This window comes from Elgaria multicarinata, chromosome 8 (genome assembly GCF_023053635.1).
Source record: "Elgaria multicarinata webbii isolate HBS135686 ecotype San Diego chromosome 8, rElgMul1.1.pri, whole genome shotgun sequence".
In the NCBI taxonomy this organism is placed as follows: domain Eukaryota; kingdom Metazoa; phylum Chordata; class Lepidosauria; order Squamata; family Anguidae; genus Elgaria; species Elgaria multicarinata.
Genome location: NC_086178.1, coordinates 102,735,985 through 102,757,252, shown reverse-complemented (window position 1 = coordinate 102,757,252; position 21,268 = coordinate 102,735,985). Strand labels below are relative to the sequence as shown.

Sequence of the window (21,268 nt, the reverse complement as noted above, 5' to 3'; positions counted from 1 at the left end):
CACTTGATTACATGTAGTAATACATTCAAGAGGTGACACATGGAAAAGCAGTGGGCACTGCATGGCAATGGGCATCAGGAAGCATCAATGGCCAACAGCAATTGGGTCTCTTTTGGAAGCAATATGCAAGTACTGTAAGCATTGCTTTGCGTATGCAGTGATTCTACAGAGCAGTGATTAACACAACATGTGGTACTGGCACCAAATTCAGCTTTTTGAAAGCCTCAGCATTCATTGTTGCTTTAAAGCAAATTTCCAGCCCTTCTGGGTAAAAAGATATTCTAGATAGTATGTGAATAACAGCTGCTAAAATCTCAGAAACCAGAAGGAGGAGACTAAATATGATTTCTAAGAACAGGGTGGTAAAGGGGGGGGGGTAGTATTTGTCTCCCAGGTACCCAACTTGTCTCAAGGAACAAGAAGAAGTTGTTGAATCTCCACTTCCGATCCCCTATAGCTTCAGGATGTGTTTCAACAAGCTTGAGTTTGCAGCACATAGCACAGAAACATTAAGAAGTGTATACACAGATTGTAACAACCATTTGAGAATTAACTTTTTATTATTTATCAGGTGTGTAAACTCAAACTTTTAAGGTTGTTGTTCCATTATTTTGGTTCCTTGTATTTATTTATTTATTTTTATTTTTATTTATTTTTTTATTTTATTATTACATTTTTATACTGCCTAGTAGCTGAAGCTCTCTGGGCGGTTCACTAAAATTAAAACCACAATAAAACAACCAACAGGTTAAAAACACAAATACAAAACACAGTATAAAAAGCACCACCAGGATATACCATATGTTCAGTTGATGTGATTCTGTATTATTATTAGTTATAATGTTGATTAAAACTACCCTTGCTCTAAAAAAATAATTTCACAGTACAATTTTGTATGTCTTTTTAAGTCTTGAAATGGTAATTCCCCAATTACTTCCTTAGCTTCTTGCAATAGAAGTTAATACACCTGAGAAATTTAGTTCAACGGCTGATATTGTGATCCGTCTCTTGGATACCAATGATAATGTCCCCAAGTTTTCATCTGATTACTACATCGCTAGGATTCCAGAGAATTCCCCCGGTGGTTCCAATGTAGTGGCTGTAACAGTAAGTTTCATTCCTTTAAAATCAAGCTCTGTTTCACTAACTGATGTTCTAATATACCGTAATGCTCTCAGTATCTGTAATTATTGTCTAGATTGCTATTGCATCCACTCCAGCTGGTACCTAGAAATCTGTCATGAGGCTAAGTACAAAATCAAGCTAAAAAGAACATTGAACATTAGATTTGAATTCACCAAAGTCTGTCATTGTGCATGGAACAATTGTGGAACTTTCTGTGCCAATCAGAAATGTATTTGCTAAACCATATTGCTGTTGTTCTCCCCACAACCCCATTATTTACTTTTAAAACCCTACATGGTCTAGGTCCAAGGTGACCTGAGGAGCTCCTCCCCTATGTTCCAGTCTGCCACTTAAGGTCCTCAGAGGGTCATCTGCCAGTGTGGTGTAGTGGCTAAAGTGTTGGACTGGGAGTTGGGAGATCTGGGTTCTAGTCCCCACTCAGCCATGGAAACCCACTGGGTGACTTTGGGCCAGTCACAGACTCTCAGCCCAACCTACCTCACAGGGTTGTTGTTGTGAGGATAAAATGGAGAGGAGGAGGAGGATTATGTACACTGTCTTGGGTTCCTTGGAGGAAAAAAGGTGGGATATAAATGCAAGCATCATCAGCAAGCATCATCATCATGTTGCGACTGCCTAATGTGAGATTGGCCATCACACCAGAGGAGCTTTTCCTTTGCCGCCCCTCTGCTGTGGAATGACCTGCTGGTTGAAATGTGCCTGCTGACTATTTTGAATATCTTTAAGCAGGCATTAAAGACTCTATTGATCCAGCAGGCCTCCCCTTTTTAGAATCGTATTGCTGGCCATTATATATTGCTTTTAAGCTGTATTGTTTTTGTTTTTGTTTTTTATCTTTTTAAATTGTTTTTAACTTTTTTATGCTGCCTATGGTATTGTTTTACTGATTGTTTTATCTTGTTTAAAATGTTTTAACTTTGTATACCATGTAGGGTATTGTGTATAGAGGTGGGATATAAATTGAATAAGCAAACAACAACAACAATATATCTGATACATAAATTATAATGGAGTGCCAGAAGGAATGGAGTGCCGCTACCTTAAACTGAGCAGGGTATTTAAATGTCCTCCAACAATTACCACCATGTCCTGAAATGGGGGGAAATGGGGGAAGTTCCCAGCACAGAGAAAACAGTAGATAGTTTCTCTGCATGGAACACTACACAAATAATTTCTCATAGTGGAAACTCCTTTATGGGTAAGGCCTGATGTAATATACTCATTATGACAGACTCTCTGAATTTATTATATTAGTATTTAAAGTATAAAGCATCCAGTGCCATAGACCCTAACAGGAATATCACCAAGAGCATATCCACATATACGGTACATTCCCAACTGGTATCTTTGGAATTGTACTTTTGTGGTTGAGCGTTACTACAGATCTCTAATTAAAACAAAAACCTCACAGTAGCTCACCAAACTACAGGGTTTTTTTAGAGAAAGATACACCAATTCAGCTGATATGAAACTTATACAAGTTTTCAGCATAGATATGCCCTTGAAGAAGACTGGGTTTTTCTGCACAGAATACCTTCTCTATCACATATGTTATTTGGGCCTTCGCTAGACCTAAAGTTTATCCCGGGATCATCCCAGGCTCATTTCTGTTCATGTAAATGACACACAGGATATCCCGGGAGCAGGCAGGGATGTCCCCAGGACAATCCTGGGATAAACTTTAGGTCTAGCTAAGGCCTTAGTGTAACTAGAATATCTGAGGAGAAGAAAAAAGATGTCAGGTGCAAACTGCAAGATGGTAGATTTTCAGGCATCTCCCATATTTTCAAAGTATCCAATCTCCATATTGCTTAGGCATTTTATTAGCATAAAAATATAAATGTTATGAGCAACATTTTTTTATTTTTCCAGTCACAGAACCTAATGGTAGTATGTATCTCAAGTGAGTAGAGCCATCCAGTGGTCACACTAGGTTATGCTGCTAGAGAATTTTGGTGGAGCGTTTCATCCTTTCATTTTGTATTCTTCTTCTTGACTCCAAATTAATTTACATAGGACCCTGATCCTGAAGCGTGTTCTTGTGTTTCACACACCTCAGAAGCCGCAATCCTCTCTCAGCATTTTGTAAATTGATGCAGAGGCACAATTCATAAGGTTCCAAATGCATGTTAGGGGCTGGGAGTGGTTTGTGGTGAAAATTTGGGCTGGAGAAATGGTAGGATTAAGCATCTTCTCTCACTATGGTCACTTCTCCACTGCAAATTCCACTCCCAAAGCTGTTTTTTTTCCCCTAGGAAAAATAGCCACTGGGGTTTTATTGCACACACAATCATGTAAATTGTAGTTCTGTCCTCAATGGGACCAGTTCTTGATGCTTTGAGAGTTGGTTTCATTTCCATTTTAATCAACTGGAATCTCTTTCCATTCTCTTTTTAAGGCAACGGACCCAGATTCGGGCCTTTGGGGTGAAATGAAATACTCCATATATGGAACTGGAGCAGATCTGTAAGTTTAATACATTGATTGATAGATACACCTATAATTTATTTTAGATATATTTAGGAATATGTTTGAACAATTTTAAGGTGATTCACTTTTGAACAAGAGCAGAGACAATGTTCTCGTACCTCAAACTCGAACCGGATGAAATTCATTTCTAAGGTGAATGTATGTCTTTTGCAGGTTGTATCCCACCAACAGTGTTCCATTTCAAACAAAGTAACAAACAAATAGCAAAATCCGCCAGGTTCTCCTCTCCTGTATGAACCAAATATTAATTCATAAATGAATAACGGACAATGGAAAGGATTTTGATGTCTTACATGATCAATGCTCACAGTTTTAGGCTGCAATGCTATATGCACTTACATAGGAGAAAGCCCCACTGAAATCAGTGGAGATTTCTTCTGAGTAGACATGTATAGGATTATTAGGGTGACCCTATGAAAAGGAGGACAGGGCTCCTGTATCTTTAACAGTTGCATAGAAAAGGAAATTTCAGTAGGTGTCATTTCTATATATGGGGAACCTGGTGAAATTCCCTCTTCATCACAACAGTTAAAGCTGCAGGAGCTATACTAGAGTGACCAGATTTAAAAGAGGGCAGGGCACCTGCAGCTTTAACTGTTGTGATGAAGAAGAAATTTCACCAGGTTCCCCATATATACAAATGACACCTGCTGAAATTCCCTTTTCAATACAACTGTTAAAGATACAGGAGCCCTATCCTCCTTTTCATATGGTCACCCTACGGATTATGCTGTTAGCATGTACTTTTAGTTTGCTTTATTTTATAAAACTATGTAAAATCGATGTTGTGGGTTGCCTTGAGTAATTGTGGAAGTGCAGGTTTTGAATGTTTTACATTAACAAGTAAAACGGTAAAAGATTAGGAGTAAGAGCACAAACCTTTTAGGGATACAAATTAAGCTACATGTGAGATGAACCCTTTAGCATCTCCCTTCTGCAATATTGTAAGCACCTGTATTGGATATTATGGCACAGCTATCTGGAGTAGCAAAAGGTTCTGGAGCAGCCCTGATGGAGAGAGAAAAAAAAGAATCAAGTGTCTCTTCTTCCAATCCTGAACCAGACTTCTTGTGTGACCTTGAACAAATCAATGTTTCACCACCACCACCCCTATGCATGGCTTCTCATCTGCAAAAAAGAAGAAGAAAAAAGAATGGGAATTATAAAAACAACAACAATAAATAATACAGTATCTGCTCTGTATCTCAGTGGGCAGACAATTGGCTTACCAGATCTTTTTTTTTCCCCTCAAGATCCAGTCAGAACTAGTTGCAAAATATTAGTTGGGAGAGGTGGTGGAACCTGATGCACCCCATGATGAGCTGTACATTGGGAAGACCTACCTGTATTGATATTTATTTATTTATATATTTATTTATTTATTACATTTTTATACCACCCAATAGCCGAAGCTCTCTCAGCAGTTCACAAAAATAAAAAGGTCTTCAGCTGGCAACGAAAGGAGTATAGTGTAGGTGCCAGGCAAACCTCTCTCGGGAGCTCGTTCCACAGCCGGGGTGCCGCAGCAGAGAAAGCCCTCCTCCTAGTAGCCACCTGCCTCACTTCCTTTGGTAGGGGCTCACTGAGAAGGGGCTCACTGAGAAGGACCCCTGTGGATAATCTAAAGGTCTGGGCAGGTACATATGGGAGGAGGCATTCCTTCAAATAACCTGCCCCCAAGCCATTTAGGGCTTTGGATGTTAGTACCAGCACTTTGAATCAGGCCCAGACCTGGACTGGCCACCAATGATGTTGTAAAAGGACTGGCGTGATGTGGTCTCACTGGCCAGTCCCTGTTAGTTTGAAAATCTAAAGGCACTAATGCACCAGCAGAAGTATAATGGCATTAACAGGCCCTCATTAACAGTGTTTGGGATATTCTACCCCCTTTGCATTTACAGGAAGCTGGGTACAAATAACTGATCCAAAATCACATATATAATTGCCAGAAAGGGGTCTCAAAGGAATGAGTAAATAATTACATTTTTAATTACTTCCAATATTTAAGTTTTTTTCATATGATGTAAAACTATGTTAAGGTTTTTAAATTCTGCTCTAGGGACATTTTACATTAGATGGTGGTTATAGTTATTATATTTGTTAGGGACTTTTTAAATAGAAAACAAACTACAATTAAAGCTACTTGAGATAACGTTATGGTTTTTAAATTCTTTTTTTGAACACTTTACGTTAGAAGATTGTTGTTATTAGTGTAATTGTTATTATATTTGTTACTCACATTTCCATGTCCAGAGTGGTAGCAATATTATCCTTCAGCAGAAACAACCACCTTAGACTCTAATTAATTTATTATGGGATAACGTTTTATGGACTGGAGTCCACTTCATCAGAAGTATGAAGTATTATGCTGAGTGCAGATATGGCTGTTGGAAGGGGTAGAATTTTTAGCATGACTGTTAACCTCATGCTTACAAGAAGGAAATAAATGCAAAACATGTTAAAGCTTAAATAAATGTAAACTCATTACAGTGCGCATGGCTAGACGAGGGCAGTTGAGGGTGATGAACTTGCGATTTTATGATCATGAGATCGTCCCCCTCATCTACATGTGGTGCGTGATGTTCCAGGAGGAAGAGGACATCATGCCCGCCATTTTGAATTTTTTAAAAAAGGAAAATGAGCACACAAGCACTCGAACGAAACTGTGTTGTTGTTGTTTTAAAAAACCACCCCACCCATGCTCACCCCACCCCACCCCACCCCACCCATGCTCAGTTCCGGGCTCCTCACATTTACTTGCAAGGAGCCAGGACAAAACTGCAATGGCGGGCCACACATCCTGTGGTCTTGGGATCATCCCGAGACCATGGGAAAAATCGGAATTTAAGGATAGGGAAATATCGTCCCTCCCTGCTCCCGGGAACCCCAGGATGATCCCCAGGAAATTGCCCCATCTAGACATGCCCAGTGACTGTCCAAAAAGTAACGCTGATGCATAAAACAAGCACCCTGGCATTGATAACCTAATTAATACCTGTAGTGGCATAAAACCCTATTATCTTGATTGAGGGTACAGATAATAGAATTTAACCTTTTGATAAGTTGCAGTTCAGCGGCTTCACATTGGAGTGAAAACTATATGCAAATGCAAAACAATCAAGTACAATAATAAAATACCATAAATTGGTTAAAAGCAACATATCATCTCAGCAAGGAGTTGGCAATGCTTGTAAGAAGAAATACGTTTCCAACTGCTGGTGAAAGGAAGACAAAGATGTGTCCTGACAGATTTCCATGTCTAGGGGCATTTCAGAAGACAACAGTAAAAAACAACAACTCATAGTTGTAGTCATAGCAGCAGTAGTGCTACTGTGTCATCTATGTCCATTGCGATCCATGGTCCAGAAGCTTAGCCTTAGCATCTAAAGTCTGAGAGAAAACAGAGGTGAAGGTCAACAGAGGGTCACTGTGTGCCAATGGAGTCTGCATACAGCTAAGCTGACAGACACATACTCATTTCATGTTCCTGGTCATGTGAAGTAAATTTAGATGGGGCATTTCAGCAATTTTGTGGGGGTGGTATGAAGTTTATTCCCCCTTAATGATGGTCCTGTTCGTGTGATGGCAATCATGCATACTGGTGGTGTTGGTCAGCATTTTTTCCCTTTGTTTTTACCAACCAATAATCACAATGAGGCCAGGAGCCATTGCCCTCATTCTGCTTTGACTTCAGCCAGATTTATACCAAACAGGATATAACACTTTGAAAACAGTTTGAAAACTGTATATGGAATTTGTCCTGTGCCTGAACAGTTGTCAAAAGCATTATAAACCATTATAAAGGAATAGTGTATATCTTGCCTAAGACGTCATATGGACTATGTGTCATCATCATGAAGCTTAAAGAGTAAGGGCAGGAAGCACCAGGGACCAGAACAATACTGCCACCCTCAGGACCATGAGCAAAAAAAATTGAAAGGGGGGATTCATGAAAGTTTCCCCCACCCACCACAGTTTTTAAGTCTAATTGGTTCACTTGAGAATTTTTCGCTCAGCCTTAGTCACATACCACTAGTCTTCATTGCTATTGGGAATGGAAAAGAACACACACAAACGCACACACACACTGAACGGAACAGAAAATATTTCCACTAGTATTAGTTTGTGTACAAAAAGTAACACACACACACACACACCATAATTCAGTCTTCACTTCCACTTAATCAGATTTCACATTAGCATCTTTCAGATAAATTCAGGCAGTCAATTGGAATGATTCATTCTGAACGTGTGACTGATAGTTCTGCTTACTTGTGTATGCAGACTTGGCTTGTGTGGGATAAGGCTGCAGCTTTGCAGGCATTTATCCTTAAATCTTCAAATGGGTCTACTCTGGGATAGTCCAAATGTACCTCTGGGGATTCCTCTGCATGCAGATGGTTCGAGGAGCAGAGTTTAACTGCCTTTAAGGATCAGAGAGCCAACTAAAGCCTCCCCCCCCCCATTCCTGTTTTAAATGGGATCTTCTAAACGCTTCAGCAAAACTAATGAACTGCCAAATACCACATGCATCATGCTCTATTTTGGGCATAACTCAATATATTGTTCTTACAAACTGCATAAAAGTGTAAGTCTGTCTTGCTTCACCACAGAGATTGCATTTGGAGGAAAATCCATTGTATGATGCCATGCACAAATATGAAAACTGTTAACAAGGAATATAAGCAAAATGGATTTAAAAATATGAAACCTGAAATGCCAGACAATAAATCCCCCATGCTCATTTTTGGCCAAACAAAGAGGCCCTAGAGAGCTTGTATAATACTTAGCATTGCATCTAAATGCATCAGTGTTACCCTGGAGAAGCATTGCTTTCTATTGACTAGTGCAGATTTGGAATTAAGACTATTTTTTGCTTTTAGATATAAGGCTGTGTTTCCATTAACCTGGGAGTGGGAAATCTTTTTTGGACTGTGGGCTGACTTAGTTCCGTACAAAGCCATCAGGCCCCATTCGCACATTTATGCACACTCGTATTTATTTATTTATTTATTACATTTATAGTCCGCCTCATAGCTGAAGCTCTCTGGGCAGTTTACAAAAGTTAAAAACAGTAAACATTAAAAAATATATGAAATTTAAAGCCATCAGAAACAACAGTATAAAAACAACAGTATCCATTTAAACAACAGTTCTGGGGTCCATTAAAAACAAAACTTAGTGTTGTTAAATGCTATTAAATGCCTGGGAGAAGAGAAAAGTCTTGACCTTGTGCCTGAAAGATAACAATGTTGGCGCCAGGCAAGCCTCACCGCAAAGATCATTCCACAGTCAGGGGGGCCACCACCGAAAAGGCCCTCTCCCTTGTTGCCATCCCCTGAGCTTCCCTCGGAGTAGGCACTTAGATGTTGAGCGCAGTGTATGTGTAGGTTCATGTCAGGAGAGGCGTTCCATCAGGTATTGTGGTCCCAAGCCATATAGGTCTTTATAGGGTAAAACCAGCACCTTGAATTGGGCTCAGAAACATATAGGCAGCCAATGCAAGTGGGCCAGAATCAGTGTTATATGTTCAAACTTCCTTGTTCTAGTTATCAATCTGGTCACTGTATTTTGCACAAGCTGTAGTTTCTGAACCATCTTCAAAGGCTGCCCCATGAAGAGGGCATTGCAGTAATCTCATTTGTAGGTTACCAGAGTATGGGCAACTGAAGCTAGGTTATCCCTGTCCAGATAGGGGCATAGCTGGGCCACCAACTGGAGTTGGAAAGCACTCCATGCCACCGAGGCCACCTGAGCCTCAAGTGCCAGAGATGGTTCAAGGAGAAGCACACACACACTCAAGGGGGCTCACAGTGTTGGTGGGGAGGGTTAGCCCTGCCCAGCAACCAGCCCATTCTTAAAATCCCCCACAACAATGGAGGCTTTTTTAAAAAAAAAACTAAATGCAGCTTGTGCAGGGAGCAGGGGAATTGTCTTATCTCCAGAATTTGGAGATAAGACAGGGAAGGTGGTGGGCTGGATGGAGCCTGCCTTAACCAACTGATAATCAGGCTGTAAAAAAAAACCTACCTGGTGTGAAGGTGTATGATAGAAAGCTGCTATTATGTGTGAGTCTCCAGCCAGAACTCTGCTTTGAGCTGTCCAAGTTCTGAAATCCACTGAAATCAGGACATGAACTCTTGCTGAAATCTCCCACTTGGGCATGAACCTCCATCAGATCTGGTTTTGACCAACACCTGGAATACAAACTCAGGGTTGCAGTCCCGCTATCTGTCTCCTGGCATAAGACATTGACTAGGTCAACCAAGGCAGTTCCTGTCTCCAGAATGGACTGAAAGCTGGACTGAAAGGAATCCACAAAACCAGTTTCATCCAGGGAAGTCTGGAGCTGGATCACTACAACTTGTTTGAGCACTTTGCCCAAGAATGAAATATTTGGAACTGGTTTCAAATCATATCACAGGAGTCCAAAGATATTGTGGTGGAGGTCCAATAAAGAGTGTCACTTCCTTCTTTAGATCATTGAAACATGACCCTTTCTCCATGAGGCATTACTAACCTTTGATTCCCACACACTTAGTCTTATCTTAGACATTTTAATCAGCCAGGACAGGTAGGGGTCAGGCATAGCATAGTGGACTGCAGCTCCCAAAGAATGTTATCCATTGTCCTGGTTCCCACAATTACTACATCCAACCATGGCTTATTTAAGCCACTGTGAGCCATGGCACCTGTGGGTGACAAGTTGCCTGTTCAAGTCCAGGTAGTAGCTTGTCATTCCATCCAAACCCAGGGGGCAGGGATTGTTTGAGGGTTAAACAACCCTCAAATAACACATGCTCAAACAACCCTCAAACAACCTCTGCTGCCCAGGTTCAGACAACAGAATAAATCATGCCAACCCCTTCACCCAGGGTTGAAGAGTGGCCACCTGCGGCATGGCTTAAATAACTCAAGGTGGGCTGCAGTGAATGTGCAAACTGGTCAAGAACTATCCATAGAAACGTGGATCTGCCAAGGATGGCCATAGAAAACATTAGCCTCAGTTTTAAGCCATCTGTATTGGCTACTAATTTGTTTCTGGACCCAGTTTGCTGTGCTGGTAGTGCTTACTTTGAAAGCCCTACAAAGTCTGTATCCTGTGCATTTGCCCATATGTGTCCTGCCTTCCCTGCAGATCAGCCACTGAAGCTTAATCTCCTTTATTGAAGTTGGAACTATGAGGGCACAGTTCAAGCAAGCCTTTCAGTATTGGCACTCTCCCTATGGAAGTCACTACCCTAAGAAAGTATACCAAACTCCATCCTTCCATACATTTTATTCTCAGTTAATGCATTCTTTAAAAAATATATATCCAGGCTGGCTTTTGAAAATGCCTAATGGCTGAGCTGAGATTTATTTGAAATGGGTATTTTATTGGTATTTAGTGTTACGTTTAATAGATGCATTGTGATCATTGCTTTGTTTTACTGTTTGCTACTTTGAGTATTTTACAGAGAAGTGGCTAATATCAATTAATGGATGAATTCCAGTTCTTCCAGCATAATTGGAACTAGAGCCACTGTAGCATTAAAGGGAAATCACCCTGAAAATGGTACATCTGAACAAAAAATGCCTTGTCCTTTCCTTGGTATTGTTCCCTGCAGTTGATGCACATGACCCTTGCCATTTTGTTTCCCAGATTTCTAATCCACCCATCCACTGGGATCATCTACACTCAGCCATGGGCTACATTAGATGCAGAGGTCAACTCCAAGTACAACTTCTATGTGAAGGCAGAAGATACAGAGGGGAAGTATAGCTTGGCTGAAGTATTCATTACTGTCCTTGATGTCAATGACCACTCCCCAGAATTCAATGAGAACATCCAGGAAAAAACCATGATAATTGGATCTCCAGTGAAAGTGGAGGTGAGTCTTGATATACTTATTTGTATGTTTGATTTTATGCACTGTTTGTGTTGTTGTTGTTGTTATGGTGTAATCCTGTTGAAATTGATTCTGTTACCATGCCTAAGTGTTAGCTGAATTCTTCTGCTCAGCAACTCTAAAACATTCAATAGCAGCTTCTTTTCCATCATTCCTTCCCCCATCCCAAAAAACAGGCAATAGACCAAGATGCTGAAGAACCCAATAACATAGTTGACTACTCTATTATGCAAGCGGATCCAGCCAATGTGTTTGATATAGACCAAAGCACTGGGGAAATAAAGCTGAAATCTTACATAAGATCCTTGGACATCATTCACAACATCACCAACAACAAAGATTGCATATGGTCAGTGGTAGTCCAAGCCAAAGATCGGGGCTCTCCTTCATTTAGTACTACAGCTGTCTTGAAGATTGATATCACAGAAGAGGTAAGAGGAAAGCATACCAGAGAGAAATGGCATACTGGGTGACCAAGCTCTGTGCTGAATAACAAAGAATGCTTTGTAATGTATAGCATTGCAAAAGCTCCATTATTAAATATGTTGAGGTTGGGTTGGAAACAATAAAGGAGAGCTATCAGCTGAAAAAAAATATTCCATAAATGATGAAACTACTTGACCTATTTCAGCTGGGATTCTGCACTAGTTTTGAAATTGCCTAGCTGATGATCTGCACCAGGAACTTGATAGAGGGAGTGCATCTCTGCTGGTTCTTCTAGACCTCCCAGTGGCTATTAATACTTATTGATCATGGTATCTTTCAGGATAACCTGGGTGGGTTGGAACTGGGTGACACCGTTTTGACACTGTTTCTGGAAGGTAGACTCCAGAAGGAAGTGCTGGCAAACTTCTGTTTTTCCTCTTTAATGTGCACATGATAATGATTGTCTGGAGGGTGGAGAGTGTCATGTTACCAATATGCAGGTGATATACAACTCTATTTCTCTCTTCTTTTTTTTAAGTAGCTGCGTTGTCCAAAAGAAAAATGTCCAAAATCCATACTCATGTAATACCTTTATTTGAGTTGGCCTAATAAAGGTATTCTACCAATATGGATTTTGGAATTTCTCTTCAACTGACTCCAGGGAGGCAATGGAGATTTCAAGTCCATTTTTGTGGCCTGTAATGTAGTATAACAAACTGAGACTTAATCCAGACAAGACAGGGTTCTTCTTAGTCAGTAGAAAAACTGCTCTGGAATTGGTGATGGAGTCTGTTTTGGATGAGGTAGCATTCCCTCTAAAGAACCAGGTTCACACCTTGGCGGTGCTCCTGGACCCAGTTCTGCTCCTGGGCAGTCAGGTGGTGGCTATGGCTAAGTAGGAGCACCTTTGCTCAGCTTGGGCCAGTACACCAATTGGACACATTACTCAAGAAGGCAGATCTGGTCACCAGATACCGCAACATGCCCTATGTGGAGCTGCCTTTGAAAAGTGTTTGGATGGAAACTGCAGCTCGTGCAGAATGTTGCTTCTGGTGGGGGCCTATTAATCAGGGCATGCTACTGAATTCCATTCATTCTGCACGGGCTCCCAGTGTGTTTCCATGCCCAATCCAAAGTGCTGTGGTGCAATCTGCCCACATATTCCTAATAGTTTCTTTGCACACTTTTGTCATCAAAATACTTAAGCTATTGCATTGCTCAATTAGGCGAGATCTACACCTTGTGTCGAAACGTTACGAATATGAAATAAAAACAGTTATCAGGGCACTTCACTACTGCTATAAAGCAGTAGAGTAGATCTAGTCCTTGTCTTCCTTTTTCCTAGCTTTCTGAAATTATGCTAAAAGTACTGGGATATTTTAAACATGTAACATCACTGCTGCACAATTCCTGCAGAATTGTTAATTGGTGGGAAGAACTGTAACAATTGTTGAAGTTGCTTGGTGAAATTTTTTGAACCTCTTGTAGATTTGTGGTTGCCCAGAGAGGATAGGGGGAATATGAGTGGACAACTTATGCAAGCAATGGTTTACTTTATTTAGTTTGGATAACTGAGAGCTAACCTATACACAGCAATAGTCTCACAAAATATATCTGTCACTGGACTGCACCATGTCAAGCTGCTTATAGGAAACCAAACATTTTGGAATATTCCCCCACTATGAAAAATCACCCTAAACATAGAAAATTAGCATGACATGGTAGCTACACTAGAACACAGCTTTTCTTCTTTGCCTCCAGTATTGCAGGATGATATCTGGGAAGTCCAGAGAGGGTCCTTTACATGTTTCCACAATGCATATGTGAACCAATGATGGTTCACACACATAGGTCAGTCTATGGGCTTCTCTTTCATATGCTAGGATTTCCTTCTGCCCATTAACTGTGTGATGACTGAGCTCACGAAAGGCGCTCTCTCATGTCAATTCATGACAACAACCGAATATTTTAGAATATTTTTTTCCATTCAATAGTGAAGAAGTTTGAAATAGCTTCCATTCCTCCAATTTCAAGCTTTGTTATCCCAAAAGCTTGTCATCTGCAGGGGTATACCTGAAGCTCATGTCTGCTAGTCTTTGCTATGCTGCCTTTAATCTCCTCAGCAATAAGGATTCTACAGCTTCGTTCCCTTGCCTTTCTGCTGTAGATCCTATTTCTTTTTGCCCTGTTTGTGCCTTCTTTGCCACTGCACTTACCACCATATAATCACAGTGCATGAATCCATCTGTCATTCACCCTTTAAGACTGAGGGCCTTCCTAGACGAGGGTTTAGCCCGGTGCGAGGCCCGGGCTCCCTGCTGTGTGTGCAGATGATGCACAGGGGATCCCGGGGTCAGGCTGGGCTAAACCCTCCCTTGACGCAGGATAACCGGATCCACTTGTGGCCTGGTTTTTCCGCAGCCCCGGGCTAGCTGGTTCTGCGGCTTTTCCCGGCTGCTCACTTACTCGCGAGTAGCCGGGAGAAGCCGCACACTGGGCACAGCGCTCCATAGGAGTGCTGAGCCCATTGGGCCGGGGAAGAGGGAATCATGGGGGGGGAGTGATGGGGGCCAGGGGGGAAAGAGCAGACCCGGCAGGGGAGATGGGGGGGAAGAGTGGAGCCAGGGTGGGGAAATCGCAGCCGGGGTGGTGGTGGTGGAGGGGGTATCGGACATGGTGAGCGGGTGGGTGAGCGGATGGGCGAGCGGGTGAGTGAGCGGACAATTGGGGAGGGCGAGCAAGCGGGCGAGCGGGCAGGGGGGGAGCAGGGAACCCTTTATTTTTTAAAAAAAGACACCTTTTCATTGGTGCGCTCCTGCACACATGGCCCCTTTAACTTTTTTTTTAAAAAAATGGAGGATGCAATGGGGCTTTCCTTTCCCCGTCGTGTCTGACGTCTGGATAGGCGTGACGGCCCATGCTAATTGTAGCACGGGCTCGCTGCGCCTGAAGGCCAGATTCAAAGGTAGGTCTAGCAAGGCCCTGAGTTACATTTTTCAGGAGGAAAAAAGATCAGCATATGCCACATTTCAGGTGGAGGTAGCTTGATCAAAACCAACAGCATGTGAACGAGGCATCCCCTTTGAATTATATGTTCAGGCTGTAGTTGAATGCATCTGTTCTTCTTTCATTGTCTCTGACCCAGCCCTCTGCTTCCTACAGGTTGGTGTCCTGTTTTCCCTTTTGAAGGAAAAGCTTCTTTGACAGCATAACTAGAGGTGTCCAGCAGTGTTAATCACATTGAGTAATTAAGCAGGCATATTTTTGATTAACATTTACCGTTGCAATTAACACAAGGCTGCTCCCTTCGAGATGGATGCCCGGCGGCTACGTTTGGTGGTTTCACACATCAAAAGATCTTTCCCTCTTGGAATAATGTAGAGATTTAAAAAAAATCCCAAGGCTATTTCATTTAACTGATTCTATTTTTAAGAACGTGGTATTGATTACAAACCCAGTGAAAAAAATGTGCTGGAAAATGTGCTCTTTACTTCCCTCCTGTCCTTGACAGCAGATATTTTTATGGGAGAACTTGAAAGCCCAGATTTCATGGGTTGGAATTGGAAGAATGGTCCTTGCAATGGCAGAGCATGTGGAGTATTTTGCTGGGGTTGGTTCAGTAGTCAGTAAGATCCTCATCTTGTAGAAAAACAGGGTTATAAGGGGTGACAATCAATTAGAGTAACTCTTTGTCCGAAATGTATGAATTGCCTTGCTGGATCAGAACAAGGTCTAGTCAGAGCTGGCCTACACACCATGCTTACATAGGATTGGAAAGCAGCCTGGCTGTGCTTGCTTATCTCCCTGAAGTATTCCTAAAAGATCCCTCCCCACAGCCACAGGCAAATTAGAGGGACTTGGGATCTCATGCTCTTCCCCCTTCCAGATGTTAAAGAAGATTAGCCATGTGAGAGCTAGCAACAGAAGGAAGGAAGCCCAGCAAGTGGCTCTTTGTTCCATGCAAGTATGAGTCTGGTCTCTCTTTCTCTCACTCTCACTCTCTTCATCAAGATCACAGGGAAAGCCAAATTAGGGTTTTTTGCCTGTAGAGCGGGATCCTTTAAGAAGCCTTCTGAGTTTTGAGAGCTAGAGGGAATTCCTTATTTTATATAAGAATACGATAGTGTAAGGCATATTACTCAAGATCTACCTGAACAATTTTGCTCTTTTCTGTTTTAAACTGAAACTTGAGCAGCGTAGATGTGCAGAAAATTTTGAAACTTCAAGAAAAGTTCAAAGTTCGAGCTTTACTAACAAACAGTATGTTTCCACATCCTGGCCAAAAGCCTGAGGCAGTTGGGGAACTGCAGCTCCTGTGCAGCTTTGCATGCTGGGAGAAATACACAAAGGCGGGGATGGAGGGCAGGCCTTGAGCTTTGTGAGCCGAGCTCCCTTTCAGAGCAACCATATTGGTGGCAGTGGTGGTGGAGGAGGAGGCAAATATTCTGAGGTGGTGGAGAAGGAGGAAAGGAAGCCAGGGAACCCTAGGAAAGGCCATGTTTTAAAATGTTGGGGAAGAGGGCTTGAGGCCTGAGGGGCAGGAGCAAGTGTTGTTCAGTGGGGATGGGTGTGAGGAAGCAGGGGCCGAAAGTCCTCAGTTGCATTGAAGGATGTTGTTGTTATTTACATTTATATACTGCCCCATAGCCGAAGCTGTCTGGGCGGTTTACAAAAGTAACCTCCATACAGGTTCTGGAGGACTGACATAGCAGGAGTCACGGAACAGTATATTTTGCCTCAGACTACTAGCACCCATGGCAACATGGGCATTATACTAGTGAAGAATATAATGTGCAGCCTGCCTGGTTCTCAGTGCTGCACTCTGTTTGCAACAGCAACCAGGCAGATACATCTGGAAGCTCAAATATAGGGCATGAAGATGAAGGCCATTCCATGGTATTTGTCCCCAAGATGTAGTAATAACTGCTCCTGTAACAGATGTTCCATTTAGCTATCATGGCTAATAGTTGTTGATATACCTATCTTCCATGAATTTCTCTAATATTATTGATTGATTGCCCCCCTCCACAGTTTCATCAGTCAGTCAGGGCTTCAGAGGATGAACCCAGTGCAAGGGCAGGCTGATGTAGGAGTAGACAGTTCTTCAAGTATCCTGGGCCGGATCTACACTATTGCTTTAAAGCGCTTTATAACAGTTTTAAAGCGCTTTAAAGCAGTTAAAGCACTTTATAACTGTTATAAAGCGCTTTAAAGCAGTAGTGTAGATCCAGCCCTGGTCTCAAGCAGCCATATCCATGCATTAAAGGTTAGACACTTTGAACTGTGCTTATAAATGGACCAGGCAGCAGAGCAGTTCTCTAAGCACAGGTGAAATTTGTCCCCAATGATCAGTCCCAGTTAGTAATATAGTAGCTGTGTCTGGGACTAACTTCAGTTTCTGGACACTCTTCAAATGCTGCCCCACATCTATCACAGGGCAGTAGTCTAACAGGGAGGTTAACAGAGCATGGATGACTATGGCCAGAATATCTCAGTCCAGAAAAGGCCAGAGTTTCTGCCCCACCACATTTATGTAGATTTGGCTTGGAGCCAAATAACTAAAGGAACATCTCCCCACATATATATCTGCTCAGACCCTTAGGTCATCTTCTGTGGGCAGCTATGAAAGAGAGGGTCTTCTCAGTGGTGCCTTCTTTGTGGTATGACCCCCTCCCAAGAGGGACCTCTGGGCCTACTTTGTTAACTTTCAGATGTCAGGCGATCATCTTCCTTGTATCCCAGGCATTAAAGATTTGGAATTTAGGTTTATTTTATGCGTTATTTATTTCATTACATTTCTAATCCATCCAGTAACTAATGTTCTCTCAGCAGACTTCAAGCAGTTAAAAAACTAAAAAGCTAGTTAAAAATACAAAATACAATGCAAATTGTATTGACTATTTTAAATATTTACTCCTGTGCTGTTTATATATGATTTTTGTAATTAGCCCAGATAATGCTTGCTGTTATATGGATTAAAAATACAATGAATAAATAAAATTAATGAATAATTTTCCAGTTCAACAGAGTAGTACCTTCTCCTTGCTGTAGTTCAGGCTCTAGCTTCCAGCTTCTCCAGCCTCTAGTTCAGCCTTCCAGAAGTTTTGGATTTCAATTTCCATCAGCCAAAGCTAAAATGGTCAGGAATGCTGGGAGTTGTAGTCCAAAACATATGGAGGCAGGGCCAGCCCTACTATGAAACGGGACAAAGTGGGCACAGCAGGTGGCAGAGTATGTGAAGAGTGGGGCTCTCCCCCTCCAAAGGGTCTGCCACTTCATGGTCCTATCAGATGCCTACATGGCAGGCCACCCAACAGAACCAAGAAGCAGCCGCGCTCTCCCTTGTGTACCGCACCTCCCCTCCCTCTCCACCCCTCTCCACTTCTGCACCTCCCAACCCTGCCTGCCTGGCCATGCATGTCTGGCTGCTGGCCAACTGGCCGGTTTACTTTTGTTTGCCTCCATAGCACGCTGCCCGAAACATGTTTCCACCTTCAGGAGCCACGTGGCAGCAGCAGAAGGTCAGGTATGGTATTACAAGAGGTTTTGAAAGTTCTGGGACCTCTCACAATGCTTTGCTTGAAACACAGGCACCACATGGCTCCTGAAGGCAGAAACCCCTTAGGGGCATGCAGGCTGTTGAGGTGCTTGTATGTTTGCATGCCCAGAAAAGTAAGAAAGTGGGCGGCCAGATCCAGAGGGAAGATGGGCAGGAAGCAGCAGGTCCCCACTTCAGGTGGCAACCTGCCATGGACCAATCCTCTATGGGGGGCACCAGGTTGGGGGAGGCTGCTATAGTTGCTCCCTCTGGTCTCAGAGACCCTGAGCTAAAGAACTCCTACTAGGACCATCTCAGCCTTGCCCTGACAGTATTCTTATATTCACATGTGAGAGCAGGATTGACATAATTATGACTATAAACATCATCTGTGGTCCATGTTTTCCTTCTCCAGTCTTCTAGTTTACTGTTTACCTTATTATAACTAATAAGATTCTTACCAGTCTGTGTAATGTCAGGCACTCATTCATCCTTATTTCCTGGGTAGTCTTTTAGTTTACATTCCCCGCCCCCCTCTCCTTGGTACATCAAGTGCCTCCTTAGTTCCATGGCTACAATTAAAGTGTGTGTGAGAATCATTATTTCTTTTAAGGCAGTAGTTTGTGGCTTGATCAATTTTCTTATTTTTGATATTTTCAGATCAAATCAAGGGTAAAATCCTATGTTTTAGGCCTCAAGAAACATCCCTGGACAATATTTGGGATTTGCATGAGTGGCGTCCTTTCCACCATTTCTTTAACCATGGTGATCTCCACCATCACGTACTGGAAAAGTGTTAAAAGATCCAGGCTCCATCCTCAGGGGAAAATCCGAAAAATTATACGGGGACCACCACGGCACTCTGTGTGCTAACTGCTTAATGACCTGTTCATTCATTTGTCCTTAATATGCCATACAGAGAGACCATGTTACTTCATATTTAACTTCTGGAGTTTTTGACAGAAAAACACACACACAGCCTGTTCAACTCAGATTCATTGCCTCAATGTGTTTTGTTTTGTAATGTCTGTAAAAGAGTACTAGAAAACAGAACATGCTCAGTTTCTGCCATTTAAAAACTGATTCGACATTCCAAAAATTCTTTAAACAGAAAATTCAGCAAAAGGCTAAGAAAATCCTTTTTCTAAAATCACTCTGAAAGCAATGTTCTGCTTTTGGGGGAATCTGAAATACAACTTGAACCATAATGAACACCTTCAAAATATACCCAAACTCTGAAATTATCACAGTGGGATACAAGTTTAACTGTGATAGGTTTCCCCAAAAGAATCCTGGGAATTGTAGTCTGTGGCTGTTGAGAATTCTCTGATAGAGATCCTTAACTGCTTCTCACAAAACTACCATCTCCATAGGACTCCTTTGGGAAGAGGGGAATAATGTAAAAGCAGTCTGTAGAATAGAGATGCCCTTGGCTGCATGTCCCACGGCTTCCAGTGGTTTTGTTTCCACTTGCAATTAATAGAGGATTGCATGACAGGAATGGTCCGAAACTCTATAGTAACATCCTGGGTGAAAGGAAATACTGCAGTATCATATTGTAAGGATTGCCTTTAGCCTTCATGGCATTAAATCTGGATTTCAGATGCCAAATTGGAGATGGTTTCGAGATGTTGGTTAACCCTGGTTGTCACATATTTTGGACGAATGAAAGTGCAGTCTGTCTGTGCCCCCAAAGTCACATGTTCTCTTTGTACTCTTTTACAGACTCTTCACAAAGGGCCTATGGCTGCCTTTTTGATGCAAACAAAAGATAACCCCATGAAAGCCTTAGGAGTACTAGCTGGTGTCATGGGCGTCATGGTGGTGATCACCGTCTTGATCTCTACTGCCATGTTCTGGCGCAATAAAAGATCCAACAAAATCATGCCAGTCCGACGGATCATTAAAAAAAGACAGAACTATCAACCCAGGGGGGTCAGGATGGAGTGGCTGAAATTCAAGAGATCAAGCAATGCGGCAGAGAAGTTTACCATTGAAGAGGACACCAAGAGCCTGCAGAACGAGAACTGCAATAACAACCTCCAGGTGCCACCTCCACCACCACCACCCATTGCCCCAGCCCTCCCTCCAGCTGCCCCATTCAAGACTAATGGCCCAGAATGGAGAGTGCCCACAGTATCAGGATCTCTGAGCCCCCGGTTTATGAAAAAGCAGGAGAAGAAAAAGGGCACTGTTTGCACCTCACACACTGCCCTGGTGTCAGAGCTCAAGCAGAGGTTTGAAACGAGAAATGCAGCAATCGGTCACCTTCACGTTTAGTGCATCCCTACAAGCTGGATGTGGTGTGTGTGTGTGTGTGTCCAGGTACGTGGTGTGATTCTTTAATTTTGCATTTTGTACCATTTCCCTATCTCCCCACAAGCTGCAAGCTGCAAGCTGCAAGCTGCAAGCTCTCATTATTTCATATCAGTATTACACATCCATTTGCTTGAATTGCATGCCAGGGCATATCCTATTATTTCCTTGTGGAATTGTTTCAACTGTAGCACTTTGATAATGTTTGATGCAAATTTGTTACAATTTTTATCCAGTTGACTCATGCAAAGTTTGTTTTCTGTACAGCACCAAGATGCCAATTTGTTTTGAATTCCGGCCAATATTTTTTAGGAATTTCCAATTATTATTTTTTTAAAGCCCAGCTTGAAAGATTTTAAAACTTTAATCTCACACCAAAGGCATCCAAGTATAGCCAAGGCATCCAAGTATAGCCTAGCAAGGCCTGAGGCTGTCCCAACTCTTAGCATACTAGATTCAGCAT

At 42.2% G+C, this 21,268-nt stretch overlaps 1 protein-coding gene across 1 annotated transcript in view; it reads left to right on the top strand.

The window, feature by feature from the left end:
• The window catches only part of CDHR1 (cadherin related family member 1), a 74,638-nt gene extending 53,869 nt beyond the window's left edge, over nucleotides 1–20,769 (top strand). Inside the window, exons 13-18 of the mRNA XM_063131654.1 lie at nucleotides 943–1,107; nucleotides 3,545–3,612; nucleotides 11,279–11,507; nucleotides 11,702–11,956; nucleotides 19,150–19,161; nucleotides 20,215–20,769. Of these exons, the coding sequence (XP_062987724.1) occupies nucleotides 943–1,107; nucleotides 3,545–3,612; nucleotides 11,279–11,507; nucleotides 11,702–11,956; nucleotides 19,150–19,161; nucleotides 20,215–20,769 (1,284 nt within the window). The remainder of the gene's footprint in view (nucleotides 1–942; nucleotides 1,108–3,544; nucleotides 3,613–11,278; nucleotides 11,508–11,701; nucleotides 11,957–19,149; nucleotides 19,162–20,214) is intronic.
• The last annotated feature ends 499 nt before the right edge of the window (nucleotides 20,770–21,268 follow it).